The 21,294-nt window shown below is 49.7% G+C and overlaps 1 protein-coding gene across 3 annotated transcripts in view; it reads left to right on the top strand.

Moving 5' to 3' along the window:
- The first annotated feature begins 223 nt into the window (after positions 1-223).
- The window catches only part of GGT7 (gamma-glutamyltransferase 7), a 29,709-nt gene continuing 8,638 nt past the window's right edge, over positions 224-21,294 (top strand). For 2 of the 3 annotated variants that reach the window (XM_023220495.1, XM_023220493.1), the window contains exons 1-10: positions 224-439; positions 10,114-10,349; positions 10,694-10,845; positions 12,103-12,220; positions 13,692-13,759; positions 13,972-14,045; positions 14,377-14,573; positions 17,440-17,527; positions 19,403-19,530; positions 19,707-19,795. In XM_023220495.1, coding sequence (XP_023076263.1) covers positions 271-439; positions 10,114-10,349; positions 10,694-10,845; positions 12,103-12,220; positions 13,692-13,759; positions 13,972-14,045; positions 14,377-14,573; positions 17,440-17,527; positions 19,403-19,530; positions 19,707-19,795 — 1,319 coding nt within the window. In that variant the 5' untranslated portion in view covers positions 224-270. Of the gene's footprint in view, positions 440-10,113; positions 10,350-10,693; positions 10,846-12,102; positions 12,221-13,691; positions 13,760-13,936; positions 14,046-14,376; positions 14,574-17,439; positions 17,528-19,402; positions 19,531-19,706; positions 19,796-21,294 lie in introns of all 3 variants that reach the window. The other variant, XM_023220494.1, reaches the window with a different exon arrangement.

Genomic DNA, 21,294 nt, shown 5'->3' with positions numbered 1-21,294 from the left:
AAGTGCAGAGCCACTGAAGTCTCGCTTGCTCCGCGCTCTCCCCTCGATCCTGCGCTGCCTTCCTGGCTCTCCATCTACGCGCACCTGCGTGCCAGCTGCAGGCTGACAGCGCTGAGCAGGCGGGGGCGAGTCAGACCCGGACACAGGCAAGGGCGGGGTGAGGCGCCCCCTCCCGGCTGTCCCGAAGCTCAGGCCCCGCCCTCCGCCCTCCCACTCCCCCGCCGCAGCCACTTCCGGCAGGCGCTGCGCTGCTGGGGGGCGCGGGCGAGGATGGCGGCGGAGAACGAGGCCAGCCAGGAGAGCGCCCTGGGCGCCTACTCGCCAGTGGACTACATGAGCATCACCAGCTTCCCGCGGCTGCCCGAGGACGAGCCGGCGCCCGCGGCCCCGCTGAGGGGCCGCAAGGACGAGGACGCCTTTCTGGGAGACCCCGACACCGGTGAGGCCCGCTGGCCCCGTCCCTGCCCTGCCTTGGGAAGTACCGGTCTTCCTTCTTCTGTGTAGAGCATCCACCTCCAGCTCCATCTCCTTAATTCATCCCCATCTTCTTGGACCTCTCCATTCTTCTCCCTTGTCTCTGTTAATTATTTGGTGGGGAAGGGGTGCATTTCTGCCTTGGAGGCGTAGGATGCGACAACGGGGAGTGTGCTAGGGACTGCAGTAGAAGGGATTGGGCTTACCTTCTGGGAAGAACCAACTAACGATGAAGGAATGTTGGAGGGGAGATCCTAAGGAACATCTGTGATCACCCAGAAGAGGCCTTTCTCTAGCCACAGAGGACAGGATACGAGAAACCAAGTCAGAGACTGCAGCAAGAGGGATCCAATCTATGCCTTAAGAGAAGTTCCCCACAGCCAGGGATTGTGGGAAGCAGAGGGTCTGAGAGAAGCGGCGAATCTCTTCATGTGTAGGGAGGGGTAAAGAGAATATGATTCCGCTCTGCTGGGTATTGGGAGACTGAGGCATGGACTGCATGACCTCTCAAAGTCCTTGGGGACTAGAACGCCTTCACTGTTCTGTGGATTACCCCACCTCTCCCCAAGCCATGGATCTGGCCAGGGTATTAGTAAGGTACTCTGCTCGCTAGGAAGCAGTCTCCAGAATTTTACTGTGTTCCCCTCAGCCCTCTGCTGGAATTGTGAGAAGTGGGAGTAGAGAGGGAGGAGACAGGGATTGGAAGAACCTGGGGGCAAAGAGCTCTCTGTGCATTCCTTCCGTGCTGCTCTTCCTCCTAGCCATGTGGCCCAGCTCCATCCTCCCCTCCATTCTTCATCCTTCATCCCCCATCCCTCTGTCCCTGCACGTCACTTCCTGGCATTAGAGCATCCTTCTACCTCACTCACGCTTCCTCGCAGTGCCTGCACTTGAGCCTTGTCTCTTCCCAGCCTGGCAGATGCTGCTTTTTCGGCCTGGCCCTTCCCTAGCTGCTCCCAGTCTGAGAGCCCCAAATTCTCTTCTCTACACTTTCTGGTCATCTGGCCCTAACCAGCAGCCCTTGCCAACCTGACTGGACTGCATCTATATGGGGTGGGGGTGAGGAGATAATGAGAATGGGGTTGAGAGGTTTATGGGCATCAAATGTCAGGGCTGCAGATCAAAGCTTATTTTCCAAAGGGAGTGAAATCAGGAGGTAGCAGGGAGACGAGTGGGAAGATGTGTGGTGATGGATATCAGCCTGAAGCTAGGCCTTTTATTCAGTAGTCAGGAGTGAGGCTTCTGGTCCTAATACAGCCCTGACTCACTGAGTGACAATGGGCACACCTACCCTGTCCTGGGCCTTAGTTTCCTCTTCCAGCTCAACAGAGAATGCCTGTCTCTTTTGACCTAGAGACTGGAACTGCCTGACATGTTTTCTTCTGGCCCTTTGTAAGTGTCTTAGCATTTACCAAAATCTGATTATTTATTTGTGCAATTATCTTTTTTTTTTTTTTTTTTTTTTTGAGACAGAGTCTTGCTCTGTCACCCAGGCTGGAGTGCAGTGGTGCGATCTCGGCTCGCTGCAAGCTCCGCCTCTCGGGTTCAGCCATTCCCCCGCCTCAGCCTCCCGAGTAGCTGGGACTACAGGTGCCCGCCACCGCACCCAGCTAATTTTTTGTATTTTTAGTAGAGATGGGGTTTCACCGTGTTAGCCAGGATGGTCTCAATCTCCTGACCTCGTGATCCTCCTGCCTCCACCTCCCAAAGTGCTGGAATTACAGGCACAAATAGGCGCCCAGCCTATTTGTGCAATTATCTGATTACTCCTTGTCTGTAAGCCCCATGAGGGCAGGGACCATGATTGTTTTGTTCACTCTCCTTTCTCCAGCATCAAGACCTTTTCCCTAGGCCAGGCACGGTGGCTCACGCCTGAGGCAGGTGGATCACTTGAGGTCAGGAGTTCAAGACCAGCCTGGCCAACATGGTGAAAACCCATCTCTACTAAAAATACAAAAATTAGCTGGGTGTGGTGGTGGGTGCCTGTAATCCTAGCTACTCGGGAGGCTGAGGCAGGAGAATCACTCGAACCCGGGAGGCAGAGGTTACAGTTAGCTGAGATCATGCCACTGCGCTCCAGCCTGGGCGACAGAGTGAGACTCAGTCTCAAAAAACAAAAAAAAAAAACATACACCGGCTGGGCGTGGTAGCTCACGCCTGTAATCCCAGCACTCTGGGATGCCAAGGCGGGTGGATTGCCTGAGGTCAGGAGTTCAAAAACAGCCTGGCCAACATGACAAAACCCTGTCTCTACAAAAAGTACAAAAAAAAAATTAGCCAGGCCTGCTGGCAGTTGTCTATAATCCCAGCTACTCAGGAGGCTGAGGCAGGGAGAATCACTTGAACCTGGGAGGCAGAGGTTGCAGTGAGCCAAGATCATGCCATTGCACTCCAGTCTGGGCAACAGAGTGAGACTCCGTCTCAAAAAAAAAAAAACAAATTAAAAAAAACCCAAAACCTCATCTCTATATATTTATTGGGCGCTCAATTAATAATTGTTGAATGAATAAATGCATGAGAGAGAACATCTCAGGATGAAATAATGGTAGGAGAGAGCAAGTTCCAAAACCTCAGGGATTATTTTGGGAAGTTTAGTACAGGCTCTGCCCTCACCTGTACGGAAATCCAGCAAAGATCCTAGTCATCTGAGCTTCTGGGAGCTTATAACTTATGCCAAATTTATGCGCCAGGTTTGTGTGTTGCCATCATATCAGTGTAATCATACGAATGCCATGTCTCCTAATCCTACTTCCAAGCCCCAAGACTCCCTTGGTTCACCTGGACCAGACTGCAGGCTGACATGGCCTCCTGTGTTCTCAACCTGGTAGTGCCATCTAGTGGCACAGCACCATCCTCTTAGCCAGGACCGTGGTTGTGCCCAGCTTGCCTCTGGCCTGCCATTCCCTAAACCCAAGTGCCAGGCATCCCACATCAGGCTCTGTGGGAAAGAGAGCTAGACAGTGATCATTCCAAGGTTGGGAAATACTTTCTTTTTTCTGAGCTTTAAGCTCATGTGTTCCTTTCTCTCCTAGGCCTGTGTCTCCAGATGTCCTGCAAGTGCCTCATCTCTAGCATGTTCTATGCTGAACTCATCATATCCCTTCCCCATGCACCTGCTCTTCCTCCACTGCCATTCTCCATTAATGACACTCCATTCACCCAGTCTGCCAAAAACGAATGGCATGCTGGACTCCTTTTCTTCTCACTTCCAAATGGTGATCAAGTGCTCTCTGCACCCCTCCTAAGTATCTTCCAAATTCCTACTCATCATCCCTGTCATCACCACTGTAGACTAAACCACCAACCTCTCTTATCAATATTATTCATAGGCTCCTCCTACTCCTCCTGCCTCCTACCTCTTGCCCCTGTCCCCACCCCAGTCCATCCATCACCCTGCACTTCTGGTCATGTCACTCCCTGGTTCAAATATCTTTGGTGATTCTGCCGGGCATGGTGGCACACACCTGTAATCCTAGCATTTTGAGAGGCTGAGGTGGGCAGATTGCTTGAGCTCAGGAATTCAAAACCAGCCTGGGCAACATGGCGAAACCCTGTCTCTACAAAAAATACAAAAATTAGCCAGGCGTGGTGGTGCATGCCTGTAGTCCCAGCTACTCGGGAGGCTGAGGTGGGCAGATGGCTTGAGCCCTGAAGGTTGAGGCTACAGTGAGCTTGGATTATACCACTGCACTCTAGCCTGGGCAACAGAGTGAGACACTGTCTCAAAATTATATATACATATAAAATTTATATTATATATTTTATTTTATTTTAGTGATTCTCCCCTTAAGGGAGTAAACAACAAGCCAGGGATGACCCTAACCTCTAGCCAAGATCACTCTCCTAGACTCTGGACTTATATAATCAATTCTGTTCAGGATTATTTTGTCATAAACCCAGCTTAACTGAGCTACATCAAAAAAGAGAATTTTACTGGGTAGCACGACTGAAAAGTCCAGGGATATGGGTTTCAGGCATAGCTGGATTAAGGTACCTAAAAAGGAATGGACTTTTCTCCATCTTTTTCTCTGCCTTCTTTCGGTGGGCTTCATTGTCAGAAGACCTCCCATTTTATTGGGGGCAAGATGCCCCCAGCAGCTACAGGCTTACATCCTATTAACTTAGCAACTTAAGTGTAATAGAAGGAGAGCCTTTCTCTTTCCCAATAGTTTCAGCAAAAGAAGAAAGTTTGGGTCTTATTGGCCTGGATTTTGTTCACATGCCTGTTACTGCACAGAGGTACTTGTTCTGATTGGTCAAGTCTGAGTTATATACTTTGGTCAGGGATGAGGGAGTGAGCTGAGGAGAATGTTCCTTAAAAGAAAATTGAATAAGAAGTGGTATCTAAGCAGATACCAGGGATGAGCCCTGAAGGTAAAAATTAGATATCTACTAGGCCAACAACCTCCAGACATCTTCTTCTGGTGTCCCACAAATTTATAATAACCAAAATTGAACTTGTTGTCTTTTCTCCCATCTTAATCTGGTTGCAAATTAATCTTTTTCCCAGTATCCTGCTGTTGCTCTTCCCAATCAGTAAAATCAACACTATTATTGCCCTAGCTGTTCCACAGTGCACATAGTAGGTACTCAGTAAATATTTTTATTGTATAAATGAATAACTATGATGGACTGGTGGAGTAGAGAGTCTTGAATAGCTATGATAGGGGCGTGTCACCTTTATCTCCCGGATTCTTATATCTGACTGGAGAAAACAAATTAAACCGTACCTAGGGCCGGGCACGGTGGCTCACGTCTGTAATGCCAGCACTTTGGGAGGCCAAGATGGGCGGATTGCTTGAGGCCAGGAGTTTGAGACTAGCCTGGCCAACATGGTGAAACCCCGTCTCTACTAAAAATACAAAAATTAGCTGGGATGGTGGTGCATGCCTATAATCCCAGCTTCTTGGGAGGCTGAGGCGTGAGAATTGCTTGAAGCCAAAGGTGGAGGTTGCAGTGAGCTGAAATTGCACCACTGCATTCCAGCCTGGCAGGAAAACTATGTCTCATAAACAAAACAATAAGTACCAAGAAATAGCAACAAAAATTAGCTTGTAAGGTTGGTTTCTGAGGGTAGAAATGGCTCTTGATGCCATGTGGAGCAATGGGAAGGAGGCTTTCTAGTTACACAGACTCTTGGTTCTGCCACTTATTCATTTTATTTTATTTTGTATTTTACTTTAAATTTTTGGAGACAGGGTTTCACCCTGTCATCCAGGCTGGAGGGCAGTGGTGTGATCATGGCTCACTGCAGCCTCAAACTCCCAGGCTCAAGTGATGCTCTTACCTCAGCCTTCCAAGTAGTTGGGACAACAGGTGCACACCACCATGCCTGGCTAATTAAAAAAAATTTTTTTGTAGAGACAGGAGTCTCACTATGTTGCCCAGGCTGGTCTCGAACACCTGGGCTCAAACAATCCTGCCACCTTGGCCTCCCGATGTGCTGAGATTACAGACATGAGCCACCAAACCTGGCCCACTTACTTATTTTATGACCTGAGATGGGCAATATCACCTTTCTCGGTCTTAGTTTTATCATCTGTATAGTGGGGAGAGTGGGACCTATTTCATAAAGTCTTGGGAACACTTCAATGAGGGAATATATGTAAAATGCTTAATATGTAGTCAGCATCAATAAATATAAGTTCAAAACCCTTTCCCGCACTTCTTTTGAAACTTCTAATGCTGGGTGCAGTGGCTCACGCCTGTAATCCCAACACTTTGGGAGGCTGAGGCGGGAAGATTGTTTGAGCCCAGGAGTTCAAGAACAGCCTGGGAAATATAGCAAGACCTTGTCTCTATTAACAACAACAACAACAAAAGACGTTTCTAGGGGCCAAGGAGAGTTCTGTGCCCACAGTGGGTGTTTAACATCTGTTTGTTTGGATGAATTCCAGTTTTATTTACAGACTCTTTGGTGCTGGTGTTGAGGGTTAGAGGCAAGCATTATCAAGTGAGGGAGATTCTCAGAAGATAACCTTTTTTTGAAGGTAAAGTTTAAAAACAGCAGGGTGAGGCCTGGCGCGGTGGTTCAAGCCTGTAATCCCAGCACTTTGGGAGGCCGAGACGGGCGGATCACGAGGTCAGGAGATCGAGACCATCCTGGCTAACACGGTGAAACCCCGTCTCTACTAAAAAAAATACAAAAAACTAGCCGGGCGAGGTGGCGGGCACCTGTAGTCCCAGCTACTCAGGAGGCTGAGGCAGGAGAATGGCGTGAACCCAGGAGGCGGAGCTTGCAGTGAGCTGAGATCCGGCCACTGCACTCCAGCCTGGGCGACAGAGCGAGACTCCGTCTCAAAAAAAAAAAAAAAAAAACAGCAGGGTGCGTTTGCTTATGCCTGTAATACTACCACTTTGGGAGGCCGAGACAGGCAGATCACCTGAGGTCAGGAGTTCAAGACCAGACTGGCCAACATGGTGAGACCTTGCCTCTACTAAAAATATAAAAAATTAACTAGGCATGGTGGCGTGTGCCTGTAACCTCAGCTACTCAGGATACTGAGGCAGGACCTGGGAGGGAGAGGTTGCAGTGAGCTGAGATTGTGCCACTGCACTTCAGCCTGGGCGACAGAGTGAGACTATGTCTCAAAAACAAAAACAAAAGTTACATGTTCATGGTTAAAAAAAAAAAAAAAAAAAAAGCAATAGTGAGGAAAAATAAAAAAGTCCCCTTTCCCATTCCTATCTCCCTGTAATTTTTCCTTTTCATTTCAAAATATAGATGTTAATTTTTTTTAGAGACAGGATCTTTCTGTGTTGCCCAGCCTGGAGTGCAATGGCTATTCATATTGCAATCATACTGCAGCTTTGAACTTCTGGACTCTAAGTGATCCTCCTGCCTCAGCCTTCTGAATAGCTAGGCTTACAGGCATGCACTAGCACTCCTGGTTTATGTATTGATTTCTAAAAAGGAAATACATGTAAGTGGTAAAAATTTCAAACCAAAAAAACTCCCACCCCATTTCATTCCCATCTTTAGTATCCTTCCCCAAGAGTAACTTCTGTAATTATAAACATTTGTTGCATATATCATCATTTTATCTATATATTTGGTTTCTCATTTACACAAAAGATGGGATTGTGGATCATGTAGGCCTTTAAACACCACAAGGAACTTGGATATTTATTATGTTGGCATCAGTGAACCATGTATTTTAAACAGAACAATAAAATGGTCAGTTTTTAATATTATCACACAGACTTTTAAAAGGGTTATACTCCTAGTGCACAGTAGCAGGTACTAAAAAAATATTGAATGAATAAACTTTAAAAAACATATTGTGAATACAGCATAAGGTCAAGGTACCAGACTATTTCTTTACTGTTCATAAACACCTAGGACCTTTAGGCCATTTAGGGACCTAGGTTCACAGCTAATAACACTCAGAGAAGGGAGCTATGGGATGGAAGAGGGTCTCAGCCCTGGCCAAGATGGAAAAGGAATAGAAATAAGTTGGAGTGAGTACCTACAGTGCACTGGGTGCACATCACCTCATGGAATCCTTGTACCCCTATCCCACCAGTTAGGGATTAGCTCCATTACTAGAATGAGGAAGGTGAGGTGCATGACTTGAGTGACTTGTCCATAGCCACCAGCAGGTAGTGGGCTTTCAGTTCTCTCCTACCTCCACTCTTATCGTTCTCCAGTCTGTCTCCAAACAGTAGCCAAAGGGATCTTTTTAAAACACAAAACAGGCTGGGCGCGGTGGCTCTTGCCTGTAATCCCAGCACTTTGGGAGACCGAGGTGAGTGGATCACTTGAGGTCAGGAGTTTGAGACCAGCCTGGGCAACAAGGCAAAATCCCATCTACAAAAACTACAAAAATTAGCTGGGTGTGGTGGGCACACCTGTAGTCTCAGCTGCTCAGGAGTCTGAGCTGAGGTGGGAGGATGGCTTGAGCCTGGGAGGCAGAGGTTGCAGGGAGGCAGAGGTTGCAGTAAGCTGAGATGGTGCCACTGCACTCCAGCTGGGGCAACAGAGCCAAACCCTGTCTCAAACAACAACAACAAAACGCAGAACAGATGGTTTCACATTCTTGCTTAAAACTCTCTAGTAGTGGGCTGGGTGTGATGGCTCACACCTGTAATCCTAGCACTTTGGGAGACTGAGGCGGGTAGATCACCTGGGGTCAGGAGTTTGAGACCAGCCTGACCAACATGCTGAAACCCTGTTTCTACTAAAAATACAAAATTACTCAGGCGTGGTGGCATGTGCCTGTAATCATAGCTATTTGAGAGGCTGAGACAAGAGAGTTGCTTGAACCCAGGAAGTGGAGGTTGCAGTGAGCCAGGATTGTGCCATTGCACTCCGGCCTGGGTAACAAGAGCAAAACTCCATCTCAAAAACAAACAAAAATAGCCTCTCTAGTAGTGACCTCCCATAATCCTTAGGGTAAAACCCAAGCATTTCCCCAGGCTGGTAGAGCCTCACATATCTTCTTCCTTTTTTTTTCTTTTCTTTTGAGACAGAGTCTCACTCTGTCACCCAGGTTGGAGTGGAGTGGCGCGATCTCAGCTCACTGCAACCTCCACCTCGTGGGTTCAAGTGATTGTTGTGTCTCAGCCTCCCAAGTAGCTGGAATTATAGGCACACATCACCATGCCCAGCTAATTTTTGTATTTTTAGTAGAGCCGGGGTTTCACCGTGTTGGCTAGGCTGGTCTCGAACTCCTGACCTCAAGTGATCCACTCGCCTTGGCCTCCCAAAGTGCTGAGATTACAGGAGTGAACCACCGCACTCAGCATGTATCTGGCCTAGCTTCCACCCTTACTACTCTTTCCCCATGCCTGCTACACCAGAGCCGCCCAGGCCTTGGTTATTTTTTTTCTAATGTACCAAGCTCATTCCCACCTTAGGGCCTTTGCATCTGCTATTCCCTCTTTCCAGAACATTCCACACACGTACTCCTTGCTCTACATTATAGCTGGCTCCTTCTCATCCCTCAGTTTTCAGCTCAAAAGTCACTTCCTGAGAGACCTTCCATGATTTCTGCAGCTAAGGAATCCTCCATCCCCTACCACCCACCATTATTCTGTCATTTCCTCCTTTTTCTTCATAGCACCTGCCACAACTTGTAATTATAGATTCCTTTGCTTATGGGCTTTTTCTTCCAGGGCTCTATGAACCACATGAGAGCAGGAACTATCTGTTCCCTTCCCCTGGCACCTAACATAGGGCTCTCCATATTTAAGGAATGAGTGAACGGATAACTGAAGTAAGGTTGGAAGGGAGGGTCCCTCTACTCTGTTTATGTAGCTGCCTCCTTGCACAGCAGCTGAGCCCCAACTGGGGCAGCATCCGATTTCCAGGGAGGGCTGGAACCCCCACCCCACCCCCCGGGAAGTGTTCTCAGCCCTGGGGCCTGGGTGCCAGGAAATTTGGCCTAGGTATCAGGGAGGGGCGGGAATCCAGCCTCCCTGCTGCCCAGCTGGGGAGGTCCCTGTCTCTTCCCAGCCGGGCACTTTTGCCCCCGCCTGTCCTGGGGTGCATGCAAAGATGAGGAGAGGTGAGTAGTGCTAGCCAGTGGGGGGGTTGTGTGATAGGGGCAGGGCGGGGAAAGCGCTGAATGGTTCCGCCTAGAGGGTGGGCAGGGCCGGGTAGGAGGTGCCCAGACCGACCCAGCTGCCTGCCTGCAGACCCGGACTCCTTCCTGAAGTCAGCACGGCTGCAGCGGCTGCCATCATCGTCCTCGGAGATGGGCAGCCAAGATGGGTCGCCGCTACGCGAGACGCGCAAAGACCCGTTCTCTGCGGCAGCAGCTGAGTGCTCCTGCCGCCAGGACGGGCTCACGGTCATCGTCACGGCCTGTCTCACCTTCGCCACAGGTGTCACTGTGGCGCTGGTCATGCAGATCTACTTTGGAGACCCCCAGGTGAGGGGGACAAATGGGGAGGGGGAGGGAACTGGGGAGGAGGGAGTGGGGTAATGTTTGAGGAACCGTGGAAACTGGGGAATGGCTGAGTGGTGGAAGGGGACAGAGGGTGGTGACTTGGGAGAGGAAGGTCCCAAAGGGAGGAACTCCAGGGCGTGAGAGGGACAGAACAAGGAAGGGGCTCGATCCATTAGAAGGCACTTGGGGTAATGAGGGCAGAGTCAAGGCAACAAGAGGATAGGGCATCGACCTTCATCCCCCCCTAGAGTTCTGGGGCTAGTGGAGGTGCCCTAGGGAGGCGGACAGCTCCTCCTGCCCCTACCAAGTCCTCTCTCCCCTCCCAGATCTTCCAGCAGGGTGCCGTGGTGACCGATGCTGCCCGATGCACTTCACTGGGCATCGAGGTGCTCAGTAAACAGGGATCTTCTGTGGACGCAGCGGTGGCAGCAGCCTTGTGTTTGGGGATTGTGGCTCCCCACAGTTCTGGCCTGGGCGGGTAAGGAGCAGTGGAGGTCGGTGTCCCCCAGGCCTGTTTCTAGCCTCCTGGTCTGCAGGCCTCATGTGGAGCACTCCTAACTTAGGGAGAGGGGCAGTTGGGCCCCAACTGCTTGCGTTTTCTCTTTCTATACCAAATTGCACCCCCTTCTTCCTGGATGGAGTCAGAAGAGCAAAGCTACTTTATGGAAAACCTGAAAGTGTTTTGAGAAGCTTTTTTTTTTTTTTAACTGGAAAAAGAAATTTGTAAACCATAAATTAAGGTGCACAGGTGGAGGTATACTGTCATCACTTAAGGCAGAGATATTTAAACTCTTAGGATCATACATCCCTATGGGTCTGATGAAAAGCCTTGGACCCTCTGTCCTCCAAAAATGTGCCCCACGCTAAGAACTCTTAAAACAGAAGGTGCAAACTGGCCACCCAGGAACAACACCCAGCACACAGACTGGTTTGGTTTAGACACTGAACTGTCTTAAAATTTTGTTTGCTCTTGTTAAAAAGTTAAGAATTTTCATAAAAATCCAGATTTCTAACATCTCTTGAACAATCGGGAAATTCGATAACAAGGTGGGCCCACATTCTCACATGGCTGAAGTTATCTGGAGTGGAATAGAAGCTGCTTCCCATAATGGGGCATGTGCTGTCTGGTTTGCCATAGTTTCTACCACTTCCTCTTGTTTATCTGTCCTGCTTGCCTTATTTTGTCATTTGGCTGTGGGCATTTAAGTTTGCAGCCCCCATCCTAGATGTAAAGAAGCCACAGAAAAGGAACAAGCTGACAAAGTTCCTATCTTGACTCCTATAAGATCAGCTCTCCAAGCCTTACCAAAGAAATTCCTCTTTTGGTTTTGCATGTTCTATCCTTACATAATCCAGTCCTGGAGGAGGGGCAAGGGACACACCAAGTAGACAGGTGCAGGAAGCTGGCAGGGGTCCAGTTCTGGCCCAGGCTGGGGGCATGGGGCAGAACATCCTGTTCTCCCAGTCTCTGGGCTTTTCCTAATCAGGGATTAAAGTCTCCAGTGACAGGGTAGAAGAGGTCCATGGACCCTGGGTCTCCAACCCTCTTGGTTTCGCTCCCATCCTCTCAGGGTGGCTGAGTCTATGAATTATGCTGGGGAGGGGGCTCAGACACCTGACCCCAAATGACAAACTGAGCCTACAGCTGTCACCACTGGTGGTGGAGGGGTGGCATGTTAATTGTACGGAGAGGTAGCATGTTATCATCACGCTTCCCCTTCTGTGTCTCTCCCAGTGGGGGCGTGATGCTGGTACATGACATCCGACGAAATGAGAGCCACGTAATTGATTTCCGGGAGTCCGCACCAGGGGCCCTCAGGGAAGAGACCCTGCAAAGATCCTGGGAGACCAAGGTGGGGACCCTGGTGAGAAGAGAGAGTTCAGGGGAGTCTCTCTTCATTGCCCTTCTGCTAACCCAAGCATTAATTTGCTAAGTATTTACTAGGAGAGTGGAAAAAAAGAGTTGAGCAGGATTCTCTTAGGCTATGAGAGAGACAGGCAGCCCCCAAAATAAAATAATGAACTAGAAAATTTGGCTGGTTCATTACAGATAATACTGCAACACCTTACTTCTCTGGCAGTCTTACCTATCTGGCACATAGAAAGGAAGAAAAAAGGCTACTGAGTACCCCAAAATGTCACAAAGTTGATGCAATAAAACTCACACATCTCACTCTGAGCCAATTGACTGTAACTTTCCCAGCCCCTGACATATTGAAAGATTAGAGTGGGGGCCGGGCGCGGTGGCTCAAGCCTGTAATCCCAGCACTTTGGGAGGCTGAGACGGGCGGATCATGAGGTCAGCAGATCGAGACCATCCTGGCTAACACGGTGAAACCCCGTCTCTACTAGAAAATACAAAAAACTAGCCAGGCGAGGTGGCGGGCGCCTGTAGTCCCAGCTACTTGGGAGGCTGAGGCAGGAGAATGGCTTAAACCCGGGAGGCGGAGCTTGCAGTGAACTGAGATCCGGCCACTGCACTCCAGCCTGGGCAACAGAGCGAGACTCCATCTCAAAAAAAAAAAAAAAAAAAGAAAGAAAGATTAGAGGGGAACTCCTAGAGGCAAACCAACTGTCTGCTGAGAGAAAAAGAAGAAATCAAATAACTTGGAAAAATGGGTACTTAGTGCAGTGGCAAAAGCCAAACACACCCCTGAACCTTCAGAGCTCAGAGTAAGGGTGGTGTGAAACTGAATAGGTTAAATGAAGGTCCCTTGTCTACCATTTTAAAAGGCAGGGTTGCCTGGGCACAGTGGCTCACACCTGTAATCCCAATACTCTGGGAAGCCAAGGCAGGAGGATTGCTTGAGGCCAGGAGTTTGAGAACCACCTAAGCAACATAGTGAGACTTTGTCTCTACAAAAAATGTTTTGAAATTAGCCAGACATGGTAGCATGCGCCAAGGATCGCTTGACTTGAGCCCAGGAGTTGGAGGCCACAGTGAGCCTGCCACTGTACTCCATGCCACTGTACTCTAGCCTGGGTAACAGGAAAAAAAAAAAAAGGGGGGGCAGGGGTTGGTGAAATCCAATGTAGACAGGTGGCTGTCTAAACTGGTTATGTCCTGGGTCTTGAAAGGTTTTGCTTAATTTATAAATCCCTCAACTATGGCAGCTAAAAGAGGCCTTTCTGCATTTGCCGATAGGAAGTCAGGGAGATGGGAGGGGTGCCTGCTTGGGAAAGCTTGTCCCTCCCCTGGGATACTTGGCCTGTGTCTCTCCCCTGTGCCAGCCATCCCTGGCTTGGGGCTCTGCGGAGTTCAGCCCAGCACCCCCCTTCCAGTGACCTGGTCTCCTCTCTCCCTCGCCTGCCCGCCTTGCCCAGCCTGGGCTCTTGGTGGGGGTTCCTGGAATGGTGAAGGGGCTACATGAAGCTCACCAGCTCTATGGCAGGTAACAACCCTCCCCCTGGGGACCAGGGACCCCCGTTTGCATCTCTCCTTGGGTGGCCTTCTCCTACTTCCCTGGATTCTTCCTTTCCAAACTCCCCTTCCTAATATCCCCTTCCCTTGCCAGGACTCTCCTTCCCAGGAACCCCCCTCCCCCCAGGACCCCTCCTCCTTCCCCCAGGACCTCCTCCACCCCCTGCTCTCCGGCTCCCCCAGGCTGCCATGGTCCCAAGTCCTGGCCTTCGCAGCAGCTGTGGCCCAAGATGGATTCAACGTGACTCATGATCTAGGTCAGTGGGGCCTGGGGATTTGGGAGAGACATGAGGTTGACGGAGAGGGGTAGAATCTTTGAGATTTGGGGCCCAAGCCAGAGAGGCCCTCTCTTCCAGTTTGCTCCTCAGACCCCCCTCCCCACCTTATCCCACCCTCACCTGGAGGCGACCTCAAACGAGGGGGTCTGGGAAGGGCCCTGAGACATCCCTGCCTCACACTTAACAGCCTCCTGGGGGGTCGGGGCACTTAGGGTGGGCCACTCAGCTCCCATCTACCCCACCTATTGCGCGTCTCATCCGGTCCAGTCCTGGCGCCCCGCCCTGCCCAGCCTCCCGTCCCTGCCTCTAGCCCGTGCCCTGGCTGAACAGCTGCCACCCAACATGTCCGAGCGCTTCCGGGAGACATTCCTGCCATCGGGCCGCCCGCCACTACCTGGCTCACTGCTGCATCGGCCCGACCTGGCTGAGGTGCTGGATGTACTTGGCACCTCTGGCCCGGCCGCCTTCTATGCGGGCAGCAACCTCACACTGGAGATGGTGGCAGAGGTGAGTGCTCATGTTGTGCGGGTGGGGGCATGCCCCAAGGTCCCTATTGCAGGACATCCTTATCTGCATTTTTTCCTTCCTTTCTTCCCTCCCTCCCTTTCTTTCTATATTATTTACTGTGGATGATGTTCATTTGAAATTTTAGAACAGTCAAAACTAACCTCTAGCGACAGAAATCAGATCAGTGGATGGTGGGGCTGGGAGGAGTTGACTGGGATATGACATGAAAAACCTCCTGGGATGATAGAAGTGTTGTTGTTTTTTTTTTTTCTGAGACGGAGTCCCACTCTGTCACCCAAGCTGGAGTGTAGTGGTGTGATCTTGGCTCACTGCAACCTCCACCTCCCAGGTTCAAGTGATTCTCCTGCCTCAGCCTCCCGAGTAACTGGGATTACAGGTGTGCACCACCACACCCAGCTAATTTTGTATTTTTAGGAGAGATGAGGTTTCACCATGTTGGCCAGGCTGGTCTCGAACTCCTGACCTCAAGTGATCCACCTGTCTTGGCCTCCCAAAATGCTGGGATTACAGGTGTGAGCCCCCGTGCCTAGCCAGAAGTATTCTGTCTTGATTCAGAGTTACCTTTGGGCTTCTCAGGGGTGATGCCAACCTGTGCAGGGGCTTGTCATGTCCCTCCCAGGCCTGGTGGAGACCCAGTATCGGCCTCAGCTTCCCTAAGCTCACAATCCTTCCCTGCTCTTGGGTTTTCTAGGGACTGAGGGAAGCACCTCTTTCATTGTTGACTATCAAGACTGGGGAGATTGACACAGAAAGTCACCATCCAATCCCAAAGAGTCCCAGTCTCAGGCAGTAATAGGTGTGAGAACTGTCATTAATAGTGCAAAACGGGGCCGGGCGCGGTGGCTCACACCTGTAAGCACTTTGGGAGGCCGAGACGGGCGGATCACGAGGTCAGGAGATCGAGACCATCCTGGCTAACACGGTGAAACCCCGTATCTACTAAAAAAATACAAAAAACTAGCCAGGTGAGGTGGCGGGCGCCTGTAGTCCCAGCTACTCGGGAGCCTGAGGCAGGAGAATGGCGTAAACCCGGGAGGCAGAGCTTGCAGTGAGCCGAGACCCGGCCACTGTACTCTAGCCTGGGTGACAGAGCGAGACTCTGTCTCAAAAAAAAAAAAAAAAAAAAAAAAAAAAAAAAGGTGCAAAACTCCTAATGGAAAATTATGTTCATGATAAGGATGCATAGACTAACTCAGTGGTTCTCTCATCTGAGCCATGGAGATGATTAGATCTATCTCTGCCATACAGTTGTGGGAATTAAATAGGTCTGTTATTCATTCAACATTCACAGAGTGCCTGCTCTGTGCCAGGCCCTATGCAGGGCACTGGATGTGGTGATAGACTCAAACACACTTAACTGGAAAGTCCAGGAGATTACTGGCTTAGATTCTTCTGTGTCCAGATTATCAATCCACTGTGTTAGGATTTGCTCTCCCTCTTTCTCTCTCTTTCAACTCTACTTTCCTTTGTTTGGATTCACTCTCAGATCCTTTCCACCTGCTCCCCACCAGCCCATATCAGACCATCCTTCCAGCAAGCTATCCCAGAGAAAGAGCATTTCTCCTTCCCAGTAGTTCCAGCAAAAGCCTCCAGGCTGTGTCTTATTGGCTCATGATAGGTCTCATGACTATTCCCAGATCAATCACTGTGGCACAGAAGGGAATGCCCCAAGTGGCCAGGCCTGGGTTGTGTGCTCTTTCCTGGAGGTGGCAAAGGGAATGCAGGAGATTGTAACAAAGACCATCAGATCTTTGACAAAAATAAACCCAAAGTTAAATTTATTAACTTGCCAGAAAAAGGAACTCAAGAATTCAAATGGGCCAGGCATGGTGGCTCATGCCTGTAATTCCAGCACTTTGGGAGGCCAAGAGGGGTGGATCACTTGAGCTCAGGAGTTTGAGACCAGCCTGGGCAACATAGTGAGACCTCATCTCTACAAAACATACAAACATTAGCCAGGTGTGGTGGCATGTGCCTATAGTCCCAGCTACTCAGGAGTCTGAGGCAGGAGGATCATCTGAGCCTGGGAAGGTTGAGGCTACAGTGAGCCATGATCATGCCACTACATTCCAGCCTGGGCAACAGAATGAGACCCTGCCTCAAAAAAAAAAAAAAAATTCAATGTGGAATTTGCTGAAGATAGATAAATCAAGGGTTTCAAGTACTACTAAGCACAAAAAAGGAAAGGATTCAGAGTGGTTATGCTAATTTAGGGTTGACAGTCAGCACACTGGATAGGATGGAATGAGCCCAATGGTTTGTACCAGATTGGTTCATTGGTCAATAATGACTGCTTGGTTATGTCCAATAAGGGTCAGTCCTTCCAGGATCACTCGAAGTCATGGTTTTCTAGTGGCTTTAGTTGGTTGTGGTGAGATGCAGCATTCAGTTTTGATATCTCCTAGGCAAGTGTGCCATAAGTGGAAAATCTTCCTTTTCCATAGGCAGAGAGAGCAGCAGGTACAAAGACACAAAGGCATGAGTTCAGGAACTGTAGGTCACTCTGCAGTTGCATAGAACTCACTGGGGAACAGCAGGACATGAGGTGGGAGGCGTAGGCCAGGGCCAGATCACAAAAGGTCTTGAATGGCAAGCTAAGGAGGTCATTCATGGAATGTACCCAGTATAATGCGTGACACATCATAGGTGCTCAATGTTAGTGCTTTTCCCCCTTCCTTTTTCCTCAGGTATCTAAGGATAATGGGGTCTCTAAAGGCTATGATGGGAGTTGCAGAAGGCACAGAAGTTATAAACAGCTGACCTGTCTGTGATCCAAACATGTATTATAGGCCAAAACCACATGTCACAGTTGTGGGAGGTCATTCTCTCATTCTCTCCCCTCCAGGCTCAGCACGCAGGGGGTGTCATAACCGAAGAGGACTTCAGCAATTACAGCGCCCTTGTGGAGAAGCCTGTGTGTGGCGTGTACAGAGGTGACCTCTCCCCCGGCTCCCAGGGTCCCCACTCAGGAGAAGCCTCCCAGTCCATGGCCACATCGTTTTGGCCTAGCGACTCCTCTCCATTTCACAGGAGAGAAACTAAGGCAGTGAACTGCCTGGGCAGCCAACTGTGAAGCAAGCCAGAGCCAGCCCACCTTCTGAAAAGTAGCTGTGGGGTCAGTTACCCCAAGTATTTAGGATATTGGGGGGTGGACCTGGTCAAAAGGTCCGACCTGGTAGTTGGGGTTCTGGCCATAGATTTTCTTGATTTGGGTTCTGTGTTGCCTCCGCCCTCTCCCCAGCAGCACTGTCAAAGTCCATCCAAGCTTCACGGTAGAACAAACCTTCAAGACAGTCATAGACCCAGCAACTCATTGTGCCAAAGGGAAATTGAGGCCGGAGGAGAGAATAGAACTTAACTAGCCAAACTCAGGAAAACCAACAGGGGATCCAGAAAACCAAGCTTATGATATGGGTGGGGTCCATGTTTGCTGAACCCAAGGTGGCAGGTGCTGGATTTCTCAGACAATTCTCAGGTTCTTTCCCTTATAGGAGAGCCAGATCACATCAAGCCCCAGGAAAGGTTTTCTCTGAGTTCAACTTTCCAGGCCTCAATCTCCAACCTGATTCCTCTGCCAGAGGCAGTGGAATATGAAGCAATGGAAAGAGCATATCAGCTGGGTGCAGTGGCTCAGGCCGGTAACTCCAGCACATTGTGTTGCTGAGGCAGGAGGATCACTTAAGCCCAGGAGATCATGACCAGCCTGGGCAACATAGTGAGACATGGTCTCTATAAAAAATTTAAAAATTACCCAGGCGTCGTGGTGTGCCTGTAGTCCTAGCTACTCAGGAGGTTGAGATGGGAGGACTGCCTAAGCCAGGGAGGTAAAGGCTACAGTAAGCATGATTGTGCCACTGCACTATAGCCTGGGTGACAGAGTGAGACCATTATCTCACACACGCGCGTGCGCGCACACACACATAAACACACACATAAATAAAAAGAAAAAAGGAACAAGCATAGCATTGGAGCTAGGAAGACCTGGGTTTGAGTACCAACTGTACCATTTGCCTTGAACAAGCTGCTTCCCACTCTGAGCCTTGGTTGGTTCCCTCCTTAAAATGGAAATAATATTAGTGCCTACATCTTAGGATGCCCATAAGGATTTGATGAGATGATGTAGGAAGTTGCCCTTATCAGAGCACGCACTGAATGTGGATTTTCCATTTCCCCTTCCCAGCCTGGGTTGTCTCAACAATGCTAGTACCTTAAGTGCTCTGGATTCCCCTTGTCTCTCTGTACCACAGTTTCTGGACCTATCAAATATGTGTGGTCCTAACAGTAGCCACCATGAGGACTAAATGAATTAATTAATGTTAGTGTTATGCATCAGCTATTCCTTTGATGTCTAAACATCTAGTAACAGAATAGGAAGAGAAGGTTGCTGCTGCCAAGAAGTTTGGGGCTGGATGAGACCATCAGGAGTCATGGATAGTATCCTGGCCTATGGGAGAGCTGAAAGGAGACACATGACAGGCCAGGAATATGGAAATCTGGTCACCTGTTTCTGCTCTGCTCTGCTGACAGCCTGCAGTGTGACTCTGGGCAAGCCACAGCCCTCTTGAGCCTTAGTTTTCTCAAATGGCAGAGGAAACTGAAGACCAGTGTTCTGAGTTCAAGTCCTGGCCCTGCCCTTGACTTGCCATGTGAACCTGAATGGGTCTCTTTGCCTCTCAGTGCTTCAGTTTCCCCATCTGGCGAGGGGGTTCAGCGCGGTGGTATCAGTGTGTGTGATGGTGGGATGTGGAGATGGGATGTGAAGGTGCCTTGACCCCTACCCTGCCATCGGTCACTTCCTGTCCTTTCAGGCCACCTGGTTCTTAGTCCCCCACCCCCGCATACGGGCCCTGCCCTCATCAGTGCTCTCAACATCCTGGAGGGCTTCAATCTCACCAGCCTGGTATCCCGAGAACAGGCTCTTCACTGGGTGGCAGAGGTAAGGCTGACCCCTGTGCCTTTCCCTGGATTTAGGGATATTAGGAGTGGGGAGATTGGGTACTGCCATAGGGCAGGACTAAATCACCTCCAAGTTTTCTCACACACGAAAATCCACTGGGTGTGGGTGCTGGGAGGGGTCTGGCAGCCTCTTCCATATCCCCTCTGTATTTTCAGACCCTGAAGATTGCGTTAGCCCTGGCCAGCAGACTGGGAGATCCCATCTATGATTCCACCATCACTGAGAGCATGGATGACATGCTCAGGTGGGTCTCGGGCAGGACCTGGGGACTGCAGAGGCAGTGGTGGGTGTGGGGAAAGGGTCAGTTGAAAAGCAGCTGGTGTTGCAATAAAGGCCTGAAATACCTAAGTCAATTTCAGCTCAACTCCAACTCACAACATGACACTGGGTCCTCTCCGTACACCTCACCTTTCCTATCAGCACAGTGAGTTGGCCTACTTCATGTGGCTCTTAAATTTTTTTGAGGCTAGCGTAGCACCTATAGGAGTCCATCTGCTCCTCCTTTTGAGTAGGAAAAGAAAGCTCAATACCAAACAAAGGCCGGGTGCAGTGGCTCACGCCTGTAATCCCAGTACTTTGGGAGGCCAAGGCGGATGGATCACCTGAGGTCAGGAGTTTGAGACCAGCCTGACCAACATAGTGAAACCCTGTCTCTGCTACAAAAATTAGCTGGGGGTGGTGGCCCATGCCTGTAGTCCCAGTAGTCCCAGCTACTTGGGAGGCTGAGGCAGGAGAATCACTTGAACCTGGGAAGCAGAGGTTGCAGTGAGCCGAGACCATGCCACTGCACTCCAGCCTGGGTGACAAAGTGAGACTTTGTCTCCAAAAAAAACGCAGTCTCCAAGCAAATACTGAAGGTGGTGGGAATACAGCTTCATTAGCAACATAACGTAATAGTAGGTTGTGGGCTCTGGTGAGACTGCCTCCGTTCAAATTCCAGCTTTACCCTTCACTAGCTGTGCAGCCTTGGGCAAGTAATTTAAACTCTCTAAATCTCAGTTTCTACAAGGGGGCTTGACAATGATGGTATCAACCTTGTGAGGTTGTGGTGAGGACTAAACAAAATCATACATGTAAAGCTTTTGGTTGAAAATTGGATAACTGTCTTCAAGTAATTTTTGGTAACTTATTCTCTAATCGACTATGGATAATCCAACACATAGTTATTAGGTAAGAAACCCTCAGTTGAATTTTTTTTTTTTTTTTAAGACAGAGTCTTGCTCTGTCACCCAGGCTGGAGTGCAGGGGCATGATCTCGGCTCACTGCAACCTCCGCCTCCTGGGTTCAAGCAATTCTCCTGCCTCAGCCTCCTGCCTCAGTTGAATTTATAGAAGTCTGGAGCATTACATGTCGTTTCTAAGATCAATGCAAACTTTGCTCTAAAACACACATACATACACCTATATGAAATCTATTCAGTTCATCCAGTAAATAGTTATTGAGCACTTACTCTGTGCCTTGGGAAAAAATTCTAATAGAAAGTAAAGATCCTGGCTGGACGTGGTGGCTCACGCCTGTAATCCCAGCACTTTGGGAGGCCGAGGTGAGTGGATCAATTGAGGTCAGGAGTTCAAGACCAGCCTGGCCAACGTGGCGAAACCCTGTCTCTACTAAAAATACAAAAAAAATTAGCCGAGTGTGGTGGCAGGTGCCTGTAATACCAGGTATTCGGGAGGCTGAGGCAGGAGAATCACTTGAACCTGGGAAGCAGAGGTTGCAGTGAGCTGAGATAGCACCACTGC

This window comes from Piliocolobus tephrosceles, chromosome 20 (genome assembly GCF_002776525.5).
Source record: "Piliocolobus tephrosceles isolate RC106 chromosome 20, ASM277652v3, whole genome shotgun sequence".
In the NCBI taxonomy this organism is placed as follows: domain Eukaryota; kingdom Metazoa; phylum Chordata; class Mammalia; order Primates; family Cercopithecidae; genus Piliocolobus; species Piliocolobus tephrosceles.
This window is presented reverse-complemented; position numbering and strand designations above follow the sequence as displayed.